At 37.2% G+C, this 21451-nt stretch overlaps 1 protein-coding gene across 3 annotated transcripts in view; it reads right to left on the bottom strand.

Moving 5' to 3' along the window:
• The window catches only part of LOC150103527 (low-density lipoprotein receptor class A domain-containing protein 4-like), a 282835-nt gene that overhangs the window by 41930 nt on the left and 219454 nt on the right, over positions 1-21451 (bottom strand). For all 3 annotated transcript variants that reach the window (XR_016548852.1, XM_090398264.1, XM_090398263.1), the window contains exon 3: positions 15315-15490. Coding sequence is in view for 2 of the 3 variants with exons in the window: in XM_090398264.1 (XP_090254390.1) it covers positions 15315-15490 (176 nt within the window). In the remaining variant the exon portion in view is untranslated. The remainder of the gene's footprint in view (positions 1-15314; positions 15491-21451) is intronic.

The raw sequence follows: 21451 nt of genomic DNA, 5'->3' as shown, positions 1-21451 counted from the left end.
TCTTTGGATGTTTCTGCAATATTTGAATTTAGCACTTTGACCTGTGTCCTGTGAAGGACTATAAGTGTGCTTTTCCTTCTTGAGGTCCTTTTTGTTCTCCTGTCCTTCCACTACTGCACTTTCAATATTACTACCGACTCACTGTCTACTCTGTTATCATGTGTTTGTTCCCTAGCCCACCCACGATATGAATGTACTACAGGTTTACAAAAACCTTTTGTGGATGGGAGGCACATAAAAAAATGATTTAAATAAACTGTCAATGCATACTGAAAAGTTGAGAAAATAGCTCAAAGGTTTACTTGGATGCTGAATAATGTTCAATGTGGGTAAAGATAATAGTTATTAGTTTAATGTGTTTAAAGTTTAAAGTTTAATATGCAATTTAGGATGAAAAGATTACATACTGTGTATTACATTGATGGTATGGATTGCAGGAAATTAATGATGTTAGGGATTTTGGGGATGATAGCAGACAGAAAGTTGAAGTTTAGAGGGCATACTAAAAAGTTGACAAAATAGCTCAAAGGTTTACTTGGATGCTGAATAACACATTGACAGACTTATTCTTTTTCTTGGTTGTCTCTGATCTTTATATCCTCCAACTGGGTGTATCGAAGCTTTTTTTTTTTTTTTTTTTTTTTTTTTTTTTTACCCTGGAGAGTATAGCATGCTGTTCTTCATAGGAATTTTCATTTCTCTGATTCTATTCTTTTTGATTTGCACTTTTTATGGTACATAATTCACTTCTGTACAGTAGAGAAGGTCTTGCCAAAATTGTAAACTCTTATTCTTGTATGCATTTGAACTCAGTTAGGTTTGAAAATATTACTGATCATTACTGTTATTAGGAAGTTTGAAATATTAATGTTATTATTCCTCTTTATAAGTCTATGATATGGTCACATCTTGACTACTATGCACAGATCTCATCAAACCTTTCATCAAATCTCATCAAATAGCTTTCCTGACAACGTTGTGTAAACAGGGGGGATCTATTTATTTATTATTTATATATCTTCTTAATTGGCTTATCTTATCTCATTTTATCTCTGCATCCACTCTATATATATACTTTAATGCAATAATTATTATGTACTTCTAACTATTCTTCCTTACCAGTCTTTGGTATCTCTTTATCCCTTTAATATCTCTTTATGGATCTCTTTATGCTATACTTATTCTTTGAACACCAGAAAATTTATTTGAAAAAAAGCTGCCCCATTGATGTCCGTTTTCTAGTAACAAGAAGTGTTAAATGCACCCAGTAGTTTTCCCATTACATTCAAATCATCCCTGATTAATTAATATCTGCAGTCGTGATCTACTATCTATCCTTTACTATCCCCTTTCCTAGGTTCCCGCTAATAGGCTCTAATGATTTTTTCGGAACAGTGCATCAAAGAATTAAATATCAGGCAACACTCTATTGTCATTTAAACAACACATTTATTTTACATAAAATAATTGATACTAATTTTGCAATAAAGAAAAATTTGCTTAGTTCAACAATTAGCTTAAAATGCCCTTTCAACTCATGAAAATTATGTCACAAAATTAACCACTCTGTTCCAAATACAAGTTACTACCCTAAGCAATGGTACCTATTAATAAACTGTTACTTCTTAACTGTTATGCACATAAAAAAATATCATTAGACACAAAAGCTCTTTCCTTCCAATATTAAGATAATTCTATAGGCAAAATGCACCATTGACAAACAGTTACTCTCTGACTGTTACACATATAAATTTCTATTAATTATTAAACAACCATTCAACTCTGCTCAATTTCATCAGCCTCAACTTAACAGTCCACTAAAAAAGGTCTCCTATAATTAAAAAAAAATTGAACAAACAGATCAACTCACTTCATGGCTGCTACCCTGTGTACTTGGCTTCGAACTGGAGTCCTGATCCTTTTCTCCCAATTCAGGCTTTTTTCTCCCGTTTTTTACGCCGGTGATAGATTTACTGACGCTTCTGGAATGCTGTCTTCGCTGCTTCGGGCAAAGATTATCGGCTTGTGAAATGCTTGCATGCGCGTTGGACTAACGGAGCAATTTCTTCCCGCTCGAAAATTTCTCCCCTCGGACAACAGCTTCCAGCGATGATTCATCATCAAATATCTGCTTTGCCTGGCGGATCGGCTCCCATCATCTTTCTTTTAGATTGCTGGCATGATTTCTCCTGAAGTTGCATCCTCGATGGCTTACATCTGACAGACAACCGCAGGCGACTTCTAGATAATGACCTCTGGACAACCGATGAGAAACTCCTGGAACCGATACCAGATCTTCCGGCCAACACCTTTTATTTGCCTTCTTAAGTATCCCTGCACGAAGATATGGGACCCCGAACATTTTGGTGTGGTCCCTTTTACTTCCACTGACGCTGACCCTTTCTTTGTTCTTCTCGTGTACTCCATTAATCCCGAACATTTTGGTGCGGTCCCTTTTACTTCCACTGACGCTGACCCTTTCTTTGTTCTTCTCGTGTACTCCATTAATCCTATTTGTTTCGGGCAATGGACATTCGTCTGAAGTTTGTCGGTCCGTTTAACATTGACCTTGAGTATTTACAGGTGGACTTCACAAACAATTTTTATGTCCTTATATATATGCTAACATATATGGTTTTCTGGTGGCAAGGTATTGCCTTAGTTCAAAACATTCTAGAATTTTCGTTTTAGGGCAGCAAGTATGGACAATTCCCATAGGAATTATTTACATTAACAAACTGTTTTAACTATACATAGACATACAGGTTACAATCTTACTGGACTTGACTTCTGTAAAAATTTATGTAAAGCTTTCTGGCATTATTAAGTTACATCAAATTTTTACAGTTGCACTTATTGATACAGAACTTACAAATGCACAAAAATATTCCAGTCTACTAAAGGCACGAGCTAAACTTATTGGTCTGCAGCTCAACATCCAAAAGTCCAAAGTATTTTCAATAGGCTATGAAAACCTTATACTTCATATCAACAATAGCCCCTTAGAAAGAATAAAGGACTTTTAATATCTTGGATTATACATCAGCAATGTAGAAAATGATATTAGAACACATAAACAGCTCCATAACAAACTCTGCCCTATCTGTAAATCATCGTTAATATCATTAAAGACAAAATTAAGGCTATACCATGCAACTAGCAGATCCATCTTCTTGTATGGTTCTCAACTCTGGACAATAAGCACCAAAAAAAAAAAAAAAAAACTACAGATCTAATTAACTCCTTCAGAACTACATGTCTCAGACTGATCCTTGGATACAGTTGGATGGACCATGTCACAAACTCTACTGTGCTAAATCTAGCTAAGCAAGAACAACTTGTCAATACAGCCAAAAAAATTACAACTCGGATGGCTTGGACATCAACGTAGGCATCCTGAAGTCTGAGTAATCAGACCTCCTCCTCGTACAAACCAGAAGATGGCAATCACCGTAGAGGAAGACCATGCAAACAATTTTGGCAGTACATCAATAGGCTGAACTGTAAAACTACATTTGACGTCTACCAGTTAGCTCAAAATAGAGAGACTTGTCAGATCATAATTTGCAATCTTTAATTTTTGATGTAAATCTCTTTTTCACTTTTCACATTTTATCATATTGTGAATAAACTATGAATGAATGAATACCATTCCTCAGTGCTATTCCCAAAAATTTCTTAACTACGTAACTCCCAAGCATTTCTTTTTCTCATTTCTCATTTCTTTCCACTTTAAGTATTCTCACCTATGATATTTCTTTAAGATGGTTTTAAGTTTGTCATTATCTTCCATCTTGTAATATAAGGCGATATTATTATTATTATTATTACATAACACCTCCAGGGAGTCCAAAGACTAATGGAGGGAGAGCACCTACTCTACAACTCTCCACCAACTACAACTAACCGCAACTACACCAATGACGTCAACCGCCTACCACCACCACTAGTATTTCAAATTTTGGCAGTCCATCCGTGACTGAATCACAAACATCCATGCCCACGGCAGGATTTGAACCAGCAGGCTTTTGGCTGGAGAGCAGATACGCTAATCACTCAGCTAACAAGGCCATATAAGAAAGCAAGCTCCAAAATTACATTTTCTGATGCTAAAGCTCTCCACTTGTATATCTCCCAGTTGCATGTGACTAAAGAATTATTGCTGAAAAATTTTAAAACTCACTCTCTTTATTACTGTTAGCTGAGTCTCCATTCAAATTTATACCACATAACTGAAATTTCAAAAACAGACCATTCTTTTTTTTAATATTTAATCTAATATTCTTAAACATTTCACTGTTATCTGCTCTACATTTTCAAGTCTACAGCATAATCATCATCGATATTCATCAAATACCAGATTTGTATCCTCAGGGATGTACAGGATATTATGACACTACTATATAAAAAGTTACATAATTACTAACTTCCTATCAACAGTTTTCCTCCAAATTAATCTGTTATCTCACAGGAATCCAATATTTTCAGATCTTATATTTCAGATCTAAGGCACTTATTACTATATCAATCTTCCTCATCATCCTGGCAAAGAATACTTATTGTGCTAATCTTTCCTCTCCCATTCTGTTTAAGCGACCATACCACCTGAAATTACCTCTACTACACATTCCTATCAAGTTCTTTCCTAATATCCTCATTTTTAATATGATTCTTCCACTGATGCCATCTGTAGTCTCCAGTTTTTGATCAATCGTTTTGTTTCTAACCCAGCTCTAAGATTTGTAAGTTAAAACTGGTTGTATACACTGTCTTGTATACAGCTAGTTTAGTGTTTTGACTGATTTGTCTTTTATTCCATATAAATTTATTTGGTTGACTTCTACCATGCCAGCTTTGCTAATTCTGTTATCTATTTCCATATTTAATGTGTTATCTGCACTAAAAATTGTGCCTAAATAGCTGAAATGTTTTACTTGAATAGGCTCTCCATTCAGAAGCACTTGATATGTTCAGTGTTTCTTCCTATTTTCATTGTCTTTGTCATTTTATTGCTGATAATTTATTACAGCAGTCATTCAGTTTAGTTAAGGATGCCTGTAGATTTGTACTGGATTTATATAGGAGTATAAAGTAAAGAGCTGAGATTAGCATCTTCAACTTTGATATCAGATTTAATAACACTTTCTTTCATAATTATTATTATTATTATTATTACGGACAACTCCAGGGAGTCATTAGACTCATCGAGGAAGGCCCCAAATCATTTTCATCACAACTATTCGACATTCATACAGTATCTATCATACCTCGCCTTAAACTCATTCACTGTCACAGCATCCACCACAGACTCAGGGAGTGCATTCCACTCATTCACTACTCTAAAAGTAAAGAACCCAGCTCTATCACCTTTACTAACCACACTTTTGCCCAGTTTCCATGGATGTCCCCTAGTCCTCCCACAACCAGCCCTGTTTTCAAAAATATCTTCTGAATTAATTTTATAGAAACCCTTCAGTAATTTGAATGTCTCAATCATATCTCCCCTCCTCCGCCTATCAACCAATTTTTGCAACCCACAAATCCTCAACCTGTTCTCATACGGTTCATTCCACAGACCTGCTATCATCTTGGTCACTCGCCTCTGGATCCTCTCCACCTCCCCCCCATCAAGAAGAAACCTAGGTGACCAAATCTGAGCACAGTAGTCGAGATGAGGTCTTATCAAGGCTCGATACAGAGGAACAATAACCTGCTTGTCTCTGCTTGTCAACGTATTCTTCAGCAACCAAGTGATTTGATGAGCTGATTTGGCCACTATTGCAATGTGTCCCCTAAATTTCAATTCCTTATCCACCAACACTCCTAAATCTCGTGCCTCATCAATTTCCTGGAGCACGGTTCCACCAATGCAGTAAACTGCCTCCCATCTTTTCACCCCAAAATGCATAACCTTACATTTTGCCACATTAAATTGACATCCATTCTCCCTAGCCCAGACCTCCAATCTATCCAAATCATCCTGCAAAATTTTGACGTCATCTGCATTCACTATTGCCCTACCCAACTTCGCATCATCCGCAAACAAATGAACTGTTCCTCTCAGATCCTTTCCTATATCATTTATGAACAAATTAAACAGCAGTGGTCCAAGAACAGATCCTTGTGGTACACCACTAGTCACAGGCCGTCTTGTGGACTCTACTCCTGAGTAAACCACTCTCTGATATCTCTCCGTCAACCACCCTCCTATCCATCTCACCAACCCTATGTCCATTCCCATATGCTGCAATTTACTGATTAGAATTCCATGTGGTATCCTGTCAAAGGCCTTAGCAAGGTCCAGCAGAATCACTGTAAACCCATTACCCTTATCCAGTTCAGCCGTCACTGTGTTATAATACGTGAGCAAGTTACTGAGGCATGACCTACCCTTCACAAAACCATGCTGTACCCGATACAGTATCCCATTTTCTTCTATCCAATCTTGTATTTTCCTCTTGACTATTTTCTCTAAGACCTTGATAATGATTCCTGTTATGCTGATTGGCCGGTAATTTTCAACAGCAGCCTTGGAACCACCTTTGTGCAGTGGAACTATTTTCCCCTCTTTCCACCCCCTTGGGACTGACCCAGTCCTGAGGCTCAAATTAAACATAATGGTCAAGGGCACTGACAATTCTTTGGCCGCTTCACGTACGACACGAGCTGGTATACCATCCAATCCCACAGATGTATTGACATTGAGGTTCTGTAATAGACTAGTTACCTCTACCTCATTCATCACAATTCCAGTATAAGCTGTTGGTTCCTCCATTTCCGCAAAGCCACCACCTGGATGATATACTCTTGCAAAGTGCTCGCTCAGTAATTCCACAACATCGACTGATTCAGTTACCTCCCTACCCTCAGCATTTTTTAAGATCATTCTACCATGAGCATTTTTCCTTTTACTTGCAACATATTGAAAAAACTGTTTGGGATTCTCTTTAGCCTGCATGGCCAATTTCCTTTCGTAATCTGCTTTTGCTTTTCTTACCACCTTTGTTACCATCCTGGCCTGAGCTTTATACTGTTCATGCACCTAATGGTCACCCTTCTCCTTAAATTCCCTCCACAATTGTTTCTTTTTTTGCAGCTCAAGCTTAATAGTGTTATTCATCCATTTAACCCCTACCTGATTTATTATTCGGACTCTTGGTATACAGTCAACCATTGCCTCCTGCAAACAGTTCTTAACCACCTCCCATGCACCATCAACATCCAGCCCTTGCAGTTTTACATGCCATGGCATTGAGCCAAGCACACACCTAAGCTTGTCATACTTACCAGCCCGGTAATTCCACATATACCCTGTCTTAATTGTAAATTCGACTCCTTTAGCCACCTCCCAAGTCATGACCTTATGGTCACTCTCACCAATTGGTGGCAACATGGTCATGTTCGTTACAGCTACATTCTCAGTTGCAATTACTAGGTCCAGCACTCTCTGCCCCCTGGTATTTTCCAATACATGTTGCCGTAGATAGTTGTCCCTTAATAACTGCATAAAATCCAATTCCTTCCTCCCATGTGCCCTCTCCTCTTTCCAGTCAATGTTACCATAATTGAAATCACCCATAATAATTACCCTCCCTCCATTCATTTCTTCTATTTGCTTATGCATACTATTCCCACCATCCACTCCATCACCCGGTCTATAGCAGCACCCAATTGTATATTTTGTTCTGCTAGATTGTATCTCACACCAAACAGCCTCAAATGTGCTTTTTTCTCCATCCTGCAGTTCAACTTCTATACTCCTTGGCTGAAGCTCATCAGCTATCATCAATAACACTCCTCCCCCCTTTTTATTCACCCTGTCACTCCTGAACACGCTATACCCATCGCATTCAATCCCACTAGCTTTATCATCTTCTGTCAGCCATGTTTCACTAATACCGACAACCTGTGGCCTGGAAGTGCCAACCATGGCCAAAAACTCTTCCTTCTTGTTCCTAATACTCCTGGCATTAGTGTACATGAATCGCAGAAGCCCATTTGTCCCATCCCTACTTTGATTCCTTATACTAATTATCCCATTCTGATTTGTTGTCCGTCGTACTCGCCCGGGCATAATATACTCATTCATACACTTAACTGCCCCCCCTAAAGTCTGCATATCTACTCCCCCCCCTCTTAATAAATCTAGTTTCCCTGAGTCTGTACATCCACTTCCACATCATTCATCAACACTCTTTCAAGTCTCCGTACACCAACTCCATTCAAATGTAACCCATCCATCTTATATAAGTCCTTTCGCCCATCGAACTCATTCCACACATCCACAAATTCCACACCACTCTCCATGCATAACCCACGCATAAAGTCATTGGCAATTATGGCCCTCCTTCTAAACCCTTCGCTGTCATACCGCGGTAAGATACTCACCATCCTAACTCTCTCACTCTTCTCTTTTGCTACCTCAAACAACTCCCTCACATCCTCTATCATTTCCATTTTGTCCTCTTTCAAATCATTCGTTCCTGCCACTATTATCATCTCTTTCACCCTGTTTTTGCAGTCGAATAGATTCGCTGACGTCCTTTATGTTCGCACCCGGCTGGTACGACTTCGTTAAACTCGCAATTATTACGCCTCTTAATAGCGAATCCCCATACAGAAATGATGAATAACAGTGGAGATAATGTGCACCCTTGCTTCATACAGATTTAATATTGCCATATTTAATTGCACATCCTCCATCCCCATGCCCTCCATTTATTCAAGTCTTCTTGTAAGGCCACAGCATCTTCTCTACTCTTCATCCCAACTTTGCATCATCTGCAAACAACTGAATATCCCCATCCAAATCTTCGCCAATATCATTAGCATAGAGATTAAACAGCAATGGCTCTAAAACAGTTCTATCACCATACACAATTTCCTGATACCTATCAGATAACCAGTCTCCGATCCAATGCACTAATCTAATATCCAACCACATTCACTCTAGTTTGACTATCAACTTATCATGTGGTAATCTATCAAAAGCCTTTGCAAAAGTATACTACTGTGTATCCCTCTCCTCTGTCCAAGGAAGCTGTCACCTTATTGTAATAAGTAAGTAGCATGACCTCCCTTTAGTAAATCCAAGCTGTCCATCAAAGATAATACCATTGTTGTTAACCCAATTCTGGATCCCAGTTATCACCAGCTCCTCCAGCAACTTAATCACAACACCTGACACACAGATAGGCCTATAATTTAATGCTTGAGTTCTATCACCTCCCTTATGAAGTGCCACAATCTTGCACTCCTTCCACTCCTTTGGAACTCAACTCAGTACAAGATTCATATTTAAAAAATATGTCAAGGCAGATGCTAATTCCCTGGCAAGTACATTCCTTCAAAATACGTGGTGATATTATCAAGTCCCACAGCCTTATTAACATCAAGTTTTCTCAATTCCCATATAACTCTTGCTCACTTACAGTCAATCTCTCCTCCCCATTATCAACTGCTCTCAAACTTACCATGATGTCATATTCACAAGAATGAAAGACCTTTATGAATTGCGCATTAAATATCTCAACTATATCTTCTGCAGAAGTTGTCCTTATACCATTTTTTCCAATCAATGTCATCTTTCCATAATCATTCTTTTTTTTTTTGTTGACTACATATCAAAAGAACTCCCCAGAATTCTTTTTTTTTGTTTTCATTAGCTAACTGCAGCTTATACTTCACTTTTGCTACCCTTACCAACCAAGTCACCCTCCTTGCCTGGTCTTTGTAATCCTCATGGAATTGGTTATTACTACTTCTCTTATGCTGCCTCCATAATGCTCTTTTTCTCTGTATAGCATGCTTAATCTCTTCATTCATCCATTTCACACCTACCTTATTTAACCTTCTGACCCTTGGAATACATTTAGACATTGCTTCTACCAGATAGTTCTTGAATATCCTCAAGCTGCATTGATCTCTTTTTTTAGCTAAGTCCTCATTCCATGCTACACCTGCAGTATGTCTCATGAGCTCCTCATAATCATCAGCCTTGTAGTTCCACAAATACCTTTTTCTCATAGAGGTCCTCACACTGCTGGCAACCACCGTAATCATTTCATGGTCACTCTCATCAACTGGAAGGTGATTTGACACCTCATTTATAATTACATCTTCTGAGGAGATGATCAAACCCAAGACCCTGTCTGAGGTAGATGTCCCTAAAAAACTCAAGAAACTCATTTTACTTTATTTCCAGTTGCTATCTGATCATTCAAGTGTATATTTGCCATAATTAAAATCACCCATAATGATCACCCTTTTCTTTTCTTATTTGCTTGGCTAATTTGATTATACATTTTATGGTCACTACCATTCACATTACCAGGTCCATAACAACACCCAACTAAATATTTCATTTATTCACCTCTGTCTCACACCATACTGCCTCAAAACCACTGGCACTATTTCCCTCTTGCATGGACTTAACTCTTTATCTATCACCAATAGCACCCCCCCCTCCTATCCTTTCTATCTTCACGAAACACATCACACCCTTCCATTTCATTTCCTGGCAGGATGTCATCCTCATCCAACCATGTCTCACTTATTCCAACAATTCTTGGTTGAACAGATTAATTCAACTCAATTAATGCAACCATTTCATTTTCCTTGTTTCTCACACTTCTAGCATTTGCACACAATAGCAGCTCATTCCTGGATCTATAGCAAGTTCTACTAATACCACTTATTAGATGTGACTTCTCCATGCTTAACTCGAGCCATTTCTCCTTATTCATCTTAGAACCTTCTTTAAATTCAACTGTTTTCATTTGATTCCAGATCAACCCCCCCCTTCCCTTTTTGTCTACACACACATCCTCTTGGAGCATGAATCTTTCTCATGCTGTGTTCCCCTGTCCATCCTGAGCATCCCCATTTCTCTGGTTATCTTGCACACTTTTTCTCTCATTCTCTATACCCATGCTACCCACTTCTTCATTCATATCCACCACTTCAATCTCTCCTTTCTTACTCACCTGCTCTTTCACATTGTTTCTTACTTGATCATATTCATTCTCTGCACTCATTTCTCTAACCTCTCAGAAGCTGTTTCTCCAAATCACTCATACCAAAACTATTCAAATGCAGTCCATCACCCTTATATAGTTCAATTCATCCTTCAAACTCATTCCACACATTAAAAAACTATACTCCTTTCTCCTAACACATTTCCGTTAACATATTAATCACAATCTACGTTCTCTGCTTCATTTCATCACTGTCATACCTGGGCAACACACTGGCTACCTTTCCTATCGCACTATTACATTTTTATCCTTCTCAACAATCTCCTAATATCCAATGTTACACATTCCTTGTTCCCAGTTAAGTCATTTGTCCCTACCACTACCAACTCTTTTGCTCGCTTACTCCTCATATCCAATGTCTCAATCAATCTATTCATCTTACCTCCAGGAAAACAAACCTTGTGCATCTTCTCGTTTACCACACCTATAATAATTAAATCCCCATACAATGCCACTCGTGGGTCTTTTGCTACATCTTTCAAACCAATATCATTTTTACTCTTCCATACATATCTCAAATTCTCTTAATTTCACTCTGCATCTATTTCCTCTCTTACCTCATCTTAACCAGCTCAGCTTTCAAATCTTGCATCATATTTTCACTCTCATTCATTGTTAAGTTCATCAGATTGTTCACTCACTTTTTCAAAAATTTTTTTTACTATTTTTTTGCTGCTCTCTTACACTGTCCCTTTTTTTCTCTCAGACAACCACTGATCCTCCTTGTGGCATTCTTGCTAATAACACTTTCAGTTACCAATACATTACCACTCATTAAGTCCTCATTCATCCTTCCATCTACCTTAAATATTCATAATTAATCTACATAAACAAATACATATAGCATACCTCACATTTCACGAAACGACTGAAATCAAAATTAAATTCCTACAAAGACAAAGCCGCTATCTTTCCTTTGCCGGTTACAATAATAAGCTCTAAGTTTAACGATTTCATAAACAGACTTAAACCAACAAGCCCACACAACAGAAACCCTACAAGCACACAATCTTTACATGCTACTCACTTCTTCATTCATAACCATTTCATTCATACTCTTCTGCTCATTTACATCACTTCTTATTGATTAGATTCATTCTCTACACTCAATTCTCTAACCTTCCAGTAGCAGTTTCTTCAACTGACTAGCACCAAAATCATTCAAATGCAGTCCATCACTCATATTCAGTTCAATTCATCCTTCAAACTCATTCAACACATTAACAAACTGCACTCCTTTCTCCTCACACATTCCTGCTAACATGTCATTCACAGTCTTCGTTCTCTGCCTCATTTCATCACTCTCATACCTGGGCAACGCACTGACTACCTTTCCTATTACATTATTAAATTTTTGTCCTTCTCAACAATCTCCTGATATCCAATGTTACGCATTCCTTGTTCCCAGTCAAGTCATTTGTCCCTACCACTACCAACTCTTTTGCTCGCTTACTTCTCAAATCCAATGCCTCAATCATTCTATTCATACTACCTCCAGGAAAACAAACCTTGTGCATCCTCTCATCCACCACACCTCTAATAATCAAATCCTCATACAATGCCACTCACAGGTCTTTTATTACCTCTTTCATACCGATATTATTTGTTTTCATCATTTTCACTCTTCCATACATCGAATTCTCTTAACTTCTCTCCGCATCCATTTCATCTCTTGTCTCATCCTAACCAACTCAACTTTCAAATCTTGTGTCACATTTTCACTCTCATTCACTCTTTCAATTTTGTTGCCAGCCATAGATGCTCGTTCATAGTCAAAGCCACTTGCCACCTTACCTTTAATTGCACTCTGTTTTTTACTGCTACATTTGTATCGCTTTCATCTTTCTTACCATCGATTGTTAACTTTATCAGATCGCTTGTTTGCTTTTTTTTCAAAACTTTTACACCATCCCTCTTTTCTATCAGATGAGCACTCATCCTCCTAGTGGCATTCTCGCACTAACACTTTCAGTTACCAATATGTTACAACTCAGCAAGTCTTCATTCAGCTCACACTTCACACCCCCACCTTCTATCTGCCTTAAATATCCATAATTTATCTACATAATCCAATGAATACAATACAGCACATCCCACATTTCACAAAATGACTGATATCAAAATTAAATTCCAGCAAAGACAAAGCTGCTATTACTATTATTTAAAGGATCGCAGCTGCATTGGTCTTCTTTGTCTTAATAACATAAATTATGTTGGCTATAGTATTTCTGTAATTCCTCTGCTTCTTTTATTGATGCTTCCTACATGATGGTGCCTATTCTTTGTTCTGTTCTGTTCTGATGTTTTCTGACATTTACCTTGCTTTAGTTGCTCCACCAGCTTTACTTTTGACATTTACTCTGCCTCCCTAATGAGAACCGCATGAATATAGTTTAAGCAGGTGAAACTTCAGCTGGCACAATTTTTCCTTATGTTGTACCATCATAATGCAAGTTTTTATTTCAGCCAATACAAAATATAATTTAGTTGTCTGAATCCCCAGCCCTCTCCCCAGTAGACCAAGAGCTTCATGGGTTGATGATGTAAAGAAATGGATGGATGGATGGATGGGTAACAAGAGCTATTACAAGATCAAAAGGATGGCAGAGGACCAGACACTCTAACATACCATGATTGCTAACCTCCAAATTGGAGAAGCTACTAAAGAAGAACCTCTTCCCCCACCCCAGTCAACAGTCCATTTGCATCCAAAGTAGATACCTACTAACATGGTACACCTCAGGACTAGATATTGGATCAATAGCTCTAGTTGGCATTCTGCATTCTCTTATAGACTATGTAAAACATGGTTTCCTCCCAGTTATCTAATGGGACTGGTTAAGGATCAAAACTAGATAACTGGGAGGAGACCATATTCAATTCAATTCATAATTCATCTTTGAACTCACTCCATCTTGTCAACTTCTTCTCCAGATAATGCTGTTTAGCAAATGACAACAGTCATTCTCCTGTCTGCTGAAACCCTTTGTTCAAACAAGGTGCTAATGTACTATGACTATGAAATCTCATCTTTTACAGATGGGATTTCATAGTCATAGCTAGTTTTCTTACCAAATTGGAAAGCCTAATATACTTGACAAAAAATTATAGGCTTGCTGTTTTTATCCATATTTTACCTAGCATAGGCAAATAAACAGAAGTTTACTCATGAAATACCTTCATGCATAAATTCCTATTTATATTCCTATGTTCACAATGCTTTTTTTTAATATTGAGAGGTACTGGTTTTACTGCAATTTTATCTACATATTCTATAAAGTATAGCATGCTTCCTAAGAAGAATATATTCTTATATATTATATTTTAAGGTCACTTCTTTTTCAGCCTGATCCCTTGTTGAAGTCATTTTTGAGCTGAAAATCAGAAATAAAAAGTGATAGGATTTTCCTTCCAGAAACTTGGGTTTCATCCCACTGAAAGCTGGCTGAAAAAGATGAACTGACAGACATGCTACACTATATAGGTAAGATTTACCACCCTACCAGAGCATTAATTAATCCATGTGAAACCCAAGTTACATGAATATGACAGGTCATTAAACCTAACATGTTAAGGAAAAGATGAGACGAGATACAAAAGATGTGCAGTAATCTGTAAAATTATCTGTATGGGAATCTTCATAAAGTTAAGGACTCATTGAGAGAGGCAAGGCAAATGGGTAAAATAATTTTATAGAACAGAGACAGATTAAATCTTACAATGTATGTGCTAAGAAGAGCAATAACAGGAGGTTATTCATGGAAACTGAGTAAGAGTGTGGTCAGCACAACCTAAGAGCTAGATTTTCCTCTTGGTGTTACAACTCCCATTAATTCACCAAGAACAAAATTAGCTCTCTAGCTCATGCTGACCACACTTCTCAATTTCTATGAATAATTTCTTGTTCTTGCTCCTCTTAGCATACATTGTAAGATCTAACATGTCTCTATTCTATAAGATTATTTTATCCGTTTGTATTATACATCCATCATATAATCTTTCTTCCATCTATTTATCAGAATTTATAATCTACATTTTAAAGTGTCCTGAACATCCAACATCACCTTAAGTTGCCTGTCTCTGTAGTCTTTCTATAGTAAATTTTGGAAGACAACGAATCAGTTCAATAAATAAGATATATATGAAACTAATTTTATTTTGAAATAAAAATGTGTGGTATATATCTAACAGTAAATAATTTCATTTAAACAATGCTGAAACAATTTTCTATGTCTGTGAATAACAAGTGCAAGTTTATTTCTAACCAGTCTCACTTACCGATGTTGCATTCGTAGGACCACACGTTGGATGCAAACTGGAGGGTTGAGGGAGAGGCCTGCTCCGCCGCTCACTCCAAGATCGTGCTCCCATTTTATGGTGACTAATTACACACGTGATCAAACCCAGTGTTAATACAATTGCTATGGCAATAACGATGAGATGTGCACCAGACACTATAGATTATAAATAAATATTCAAGCATTATTTAAAATATCATAGAATTAACTCATATATATATATATACACACACACACACACATGTATGGTTTCTACAGCAGAATGTATGTATTTTAAATGCAAATATTTATTAAAAACATGAAGATTTATTTCATTTTTCTATTAACCACCCCAATTGAAAGGTTGCAAAACTTAGGGCACACCAATTTGTTTCTTTGCCACTAGAAAAAAAATCAGAATGATGGTGTGAAAATAATATAAAAACACACTTCTATACAGAAGTGTGTTTTCAGAGAGCAAAGGTAGAATGCCATGAAAGAGGAGGATGAGAAGTTGTTTCAGTATGGTTGAAACTCAAGTCAGTGAATGTTAACTCACAGCTGCTCATGTTTTTACAGGATTAGAGGAAAGCAGAGAAATGGTAGAAGCAAGTATAACAGAAGAGTAGTCATGAATATATCTTTAGAAAATGTATGAATGGCAGAAATAGAATCCCATTTGCAAAACCTGTTGTATATTTGTATATATATATAGAGAGAGAGAGAGAGTAAGAGTTAGATAATCTGGAAACCATGCTCCAGAGACCAAACATGGAACTTTCCACATACAGGAAAAACACGATGGTGTTTTTCCTATATGTGGTAAAATCAAGTTTGTAAGGTGCTATGCCAGATTTGAGGTAGGAGAGTCCCTTCCATCTACTATCGGTCTTAGTGGTACATCTCGTTTATGAATTTTGGGAACTCCATAAATTCTAAGAACTAGTGGATGTTTTGATTGTAAATTTCTTTTTAGTTCCTCAGACCAATTTGGTGTATTCTTGATAAGTTCATTGGTTTTGTTGTGAGTTCGCCAAGTGGGGTTTCTGTCTAATGCTGTGTAGGTGTTGGAATCCTCAAGAAGGCTTTTCATTTTTTCGTTATAATCTTCTGAGCTTAAAATCACTGTTGCATTCCCTTTGTCTGCTTTGATTATAACTATGTTTTTGTCTGATTTGAGTTTATTAAGGGCAGCAAATTCTGTTTTTTGTAGGGTTTTTTGGTGGTAATTTGCAAACACCCACTAGTTCCTAGACTATATGGAGTTCCCAAAATTCATAAACAAGATGTACCACTAAGACCAATAGTAAGTGGAAGGGACTCTCCTACCTCAAATCTGGCAAAGCACCTTACAAACTTGATTTTACCACATATAGGAAAAACACCGTCGTTCATTAAGAACAGCACAGATTTCATAGAGAGTAAAAGATATACACATCGATCTTTCCGACATATCAGCGAGTTTAGATGTGGTCAGCTTTTTCACAAAGATTCCAAGAAATGAAACAATAAACATCCTAGAAAATCTCTTCCCACCAGACATTGTATAGCTCTACGAACATTGGATAAAAAACACGTTCTTCCTTTACCAAGACAAACTCTGGGAACAAAAAAAAAAGGACTAGCAATGGGTTCACCCCTCTCACCAGCTCTAGCAAACCTCTACATGGAAAATTTTGAAAATAATGCTCTACAAAACTGGCACATCAAACCAAAAATTTGGCTCTGCTATGTAGACGACATCTTCATCATTTGGCCAGGAACAGTGCTAGAACTGACTGCATTAAAGACTATCTTAATAACTTACATCCTAACATAAAATTTACTCTGGAACTAGAAGAAAATAAAAAACTTCCTTTCCTAGACATCCTTATAAAAATAAATGAAATAAAAAACAGATTATCATTTTCCATTTATAGAAAGCCGACAAGCACAGGAAGATTCCTTCATGCTACCTCACACCATCATCCCAAGCAAAAAATAGGCCCCATAAAAACCTTAAGGGATAAAGCATAGAGCATGCCCAGTACAGAAGAAAAGTGGAAAGAAGAAATACAATACTTAACACAGATCCTACAACTGAATGGTTTCAAAACTAAATTAATTAAGAAAATTCTCAATACAGCACCTACAAGAAACTTAAATAAACAAGACTTCAAGAATGCAGTCACCCTTCCTTATATCAAGAATGTCACAGATAAATTAACCAAACTTCTCTACAAGTACAACATAAAAGTGACTTTCCCACCACTTGAAAAGATATCAAAATCTCTTCATCCACCGAAACCTCCACATCACCCAATGAAAAAAACCAGGAGTTTTTTCATTTTACAATATTCACTGTTCCTGTGGCATCTGCTACGTAGGCCAGATGGGGAGATCAGGAGAAACCCGCATGAGCAAACATCAAAAGGACGTACAAAAAAAGAGAGAACATAAGTCTGGTTTGGCATTTCACACAACTTCTACTGGTCATGATGTACTCTGAGACAGAACAAACATGTCCTACATTGATAAAAACTGTTTGATTTTAAATCAAGTTTGGTCAGCGTTTATCAAAAATTTACCCAGTTCAGACCTCAGACAGAATGCGACATCAAATAGCATTGTTTCCAGCTAACACGTATTAACGGTTGCATAGATCTGTTATTCAGTTTTTTAACGAACTTTTTTGACAGAAAATAAGGGGATAAACATCCTTTGTTGTTTTATAGCCAGTAAGCAAAACTAAAGATCGATAACTACGATCTATAAATTTCATGCCGAAAAAACTATCGACGAAGGCAATTCGAAGTAAAGGTGGAGTAAGCTCCCTCACTATTCTTGATATTTTCTCATAATGTAAAACACAGCTCCCAGGAGATGTAATACTGTCATTACATTATGAGGAGAGGTCACTACCCAGACCGGTTTCAACCTTTTTTGAGGTCTCATCAGTGAGTAGGTAGACCTGGAAGATATCAAAGCTTAGTGAAAAGAACTTACATACCTTCACTATACGAATGCCATAAAGGTGTAATTATATTTTAGTTAAGATAAAAAGCCAAATGGCTAGTTTTCTGGCACCTTAATATAGAAACTGATGAGACCTCAAAAAAGGTTGAAACCGGTCTGGGTAGTGACCTCTCCTCATAATGTAATGACAGTACTACATCTCCTAGGAGCTGTGTTTTACATTATGAGAAAATATCAAGAATAGTGAGGGAGCTTGCTCCACCTTTACTTCAAATCGCCGATAGTTTTTTCGGCATGAAACTTATAGATCGTAGTTATCGATCTTTAGTTTCGCTTACTGGCTATAAAACAACAAAGGATGTTTATCCCCTTATTTTCTATATTAAGGTGCCAGAAAACTAGCCATTTGGCTTTTTATCTTAACTAGAACTTTTTTGACATTCACAATACCAACAAATGAACTTGTTTTTTTTTGTAATTTCTTATAGTTTGTGCTTTAAACTGTTAGTTATCTTTACCCCTGAAGATGTTAGTCTGATGACTAACGAAACTTGTCGAGTTTATTTTTTAGTACTTGTTTAGTTTTAAAAAAGTCTTTTTTAATAAAAATATGGTCACAAAACCGAAATAATCGATTGAACTTCTTAACCGCAGAAACCTCCGCACGATAACAGTAATGGTTATCAATTCAATTTTAGTGAGCATAAAGTTGGTATGATGCGATATCCAATGATAAATTATATTGTTGGGAATGTGCTTGAATTAACTAATGATGCTAAAAATTTTGGAGTTATAGTGGATAGGAAGTAGAAGTTCAAGGGTCACAAAGCAAAAATTGAACATATCACTCAGAGGATAATTATGATGTTTCGTTAAAATTGTCATGTAAGGATATGGATCATTTTGCCTCTTTACAAGGCTTTGATATGACCACACCTGACAAATGTGTGCAGATTTTTTCACCTGAGTTCCAAAGTAATAAAGAAATGAAATGCTGCAAAGATGATATTCAGATTACTGAATGCAGATTAAGAAGGTAGATTGAGAATATGTGAAACAGACACTGGTAGACAGGAGAAAGAGGGGGTAATATGATGGCAGTCTCAAACTTCTGAGTAGGCATTACAAGATATCAGATGAAAAATTTTTCATTATATGGAAGATGAGGAGAGCACAAGGGGCCATCCATGGAAGTTAAGTTTGTGTGTGTTAAGAAAGAAATGAAAGCTAGATTTTTTATTCACACAGCAGTCAGTAAATGAGTGGAACAGTTTGCCTGGTAAAGTAAGTGTAGGTGATATATAGTCTCTTTTGACGAGAGACCTCAGCTCCCTGGAGGTCTAGTAATAATAATAATAATTAATGGATAGTCATATGGTTTGGGTCTATGACAGGAATTATGCAAAATTGATATAGTGTTCAAATAAAAAACGATGTACGGCATTGCAAGCATCGTTTTATATTTGAGTACTATTCTTTGATGTCTACTGTCAGTCACCAGGTTATCCACGTCACTCAGTTTTGTATCCATCCGAGTACGTTTGCAAAGTCCAAGAGTATCAGAGTGTAGCCATTTCTTTTATTCAACTCTGACACAATATTACAAACGGAATAAATTACTAATTCAATTTATCCCTATAGAGTATCCTATTCATCGTTCTTGAACAGTTCGCCGCCACCTCTATAGATCCAGCCTCGGTAGGAACTAACTTACCCTCCTTCCACTCACTTGAGACTTGAACAGCCTGGTCAAAGGGGGGGGGGGGAGGTGCGAATTCTCGCAACACACTTACTGATATGTCATCTAATCCCGTGCTGGTATTCGCATCGAGATTTTATAATACCTACACACATCCATTTCACTTGTTTCTGAGTTCCTACCACGTCACTTCATTATCTCCACTTGAATGATACACCCTGTTAAGTAATCACTTATATGAAAGTGCTTGTTGCAGCAAATGCGCAACAAATTGATCTTTATGGCTTGCTTTTATTATTATTATTCGTGACATCTCCAAAGAGTCCGAAGACTCATCGCGGGAGGACACCTACAACTGTCTCAACCATTACACCGAACCTCTACTACGAATCAACGCCATCTACCGTCCACCTCCACCACCACAACAACTAGTATTTTTTGTCTGTAAATTGCGTGTGTTCTGAAGGAACAATTTGTCTGTATGCGGGATGAAAAACCCGAGTTTCCGGGAGAAAAAACCCTGCTATCTCCGTATGAGATCGGCTAACTCACCTTCGATTGAAATCGTCCAGATAAAGATTCCTCCCGTCGCGACGAAAATCGAACTTAGGCCTATTCCAATCGAAGGGCGCAACGTACCGTCGTTCTTCCAATTGCGCTACGGAGGTGCTTTATAAGGGTGAAATTTTTCATTTTTTGTGTACTTACTCTCTTGCCAATCACTTTTTTTGTCACCGTTCACATCAGTTGTAAAGGTTTCTTGTGTTAGAATGATTAAAAAAAAAAAAAAAAACTGAGGGGACGTGTTCTGGAGATCATTTCGAAACCGTTAAGTATTGAATGCATTTTATATCAAGTTTTTTTTTTTACTTGAAAGGAAGAAAAAAATATACGCAGGAGTTTGAACTATAGGGAAAATGCGATATAACAAGTACTGCCTATAACGAAAGTCTATTTTTAGGAATGTTTATGTATGCACGGTCAATATGCGAAGATTTCTTGGTTGTAACGAGAGCGCCAGTTCATTATAAGGACTCCTCGCGTAAATATGTTCTTACATTCGATTTGTGATTTGAATGAAAAATGAAAAACAACATAACAGAAGTGGGAATGTTTACAAATGGCACGACGACCAGCCGTGTAGTTGGACGTGATTAAAGCAACGAGCTATCTGTCGGACAGACAGCTCGAGTTTTTATTTAACTCTGTGGTGGATAACATATTAATTCGTTTACAAACAACTGCAATTGAGTTGTTTATAACTTCAACGCTGATTCTCGTCGACAGAGCCACAATTAATCTCACACACGTAATAACCCGTCACGGTAGGGAAAAAAAAAAAAAAACATACAGATACAGTAATAATTACGATAGGTTTCCCCACCGATGCATTCTTTTTGTACTGAAAGTGTGTATAGTTGAGATAGTAATTTTATGTACAGAGATGCACGGTGTGTAAGTGATTTAATGAGAGGAAAGAACCT

Source organism: Typopeltis vanoorti, chromosome 9, assembly GCF_054136105.1.
Source record: "Typopeltis vanoorti isolate ZY-2024b chromosome 9, IOZ_Tvanoo_1.0, whole genome shotgun sequence".
NCBI classification, from domain to species: Eukaryota; Metazoa; Arthropoda; class Arachnida; order Uropygi; family Thelyphonidae; genus Typopeltis; species Typopeltis vanoorti.
Note: the sequence above shows the minus strand (reverse complement) of the source record. Positions and strands in the feature narration are given on the sequence as shown.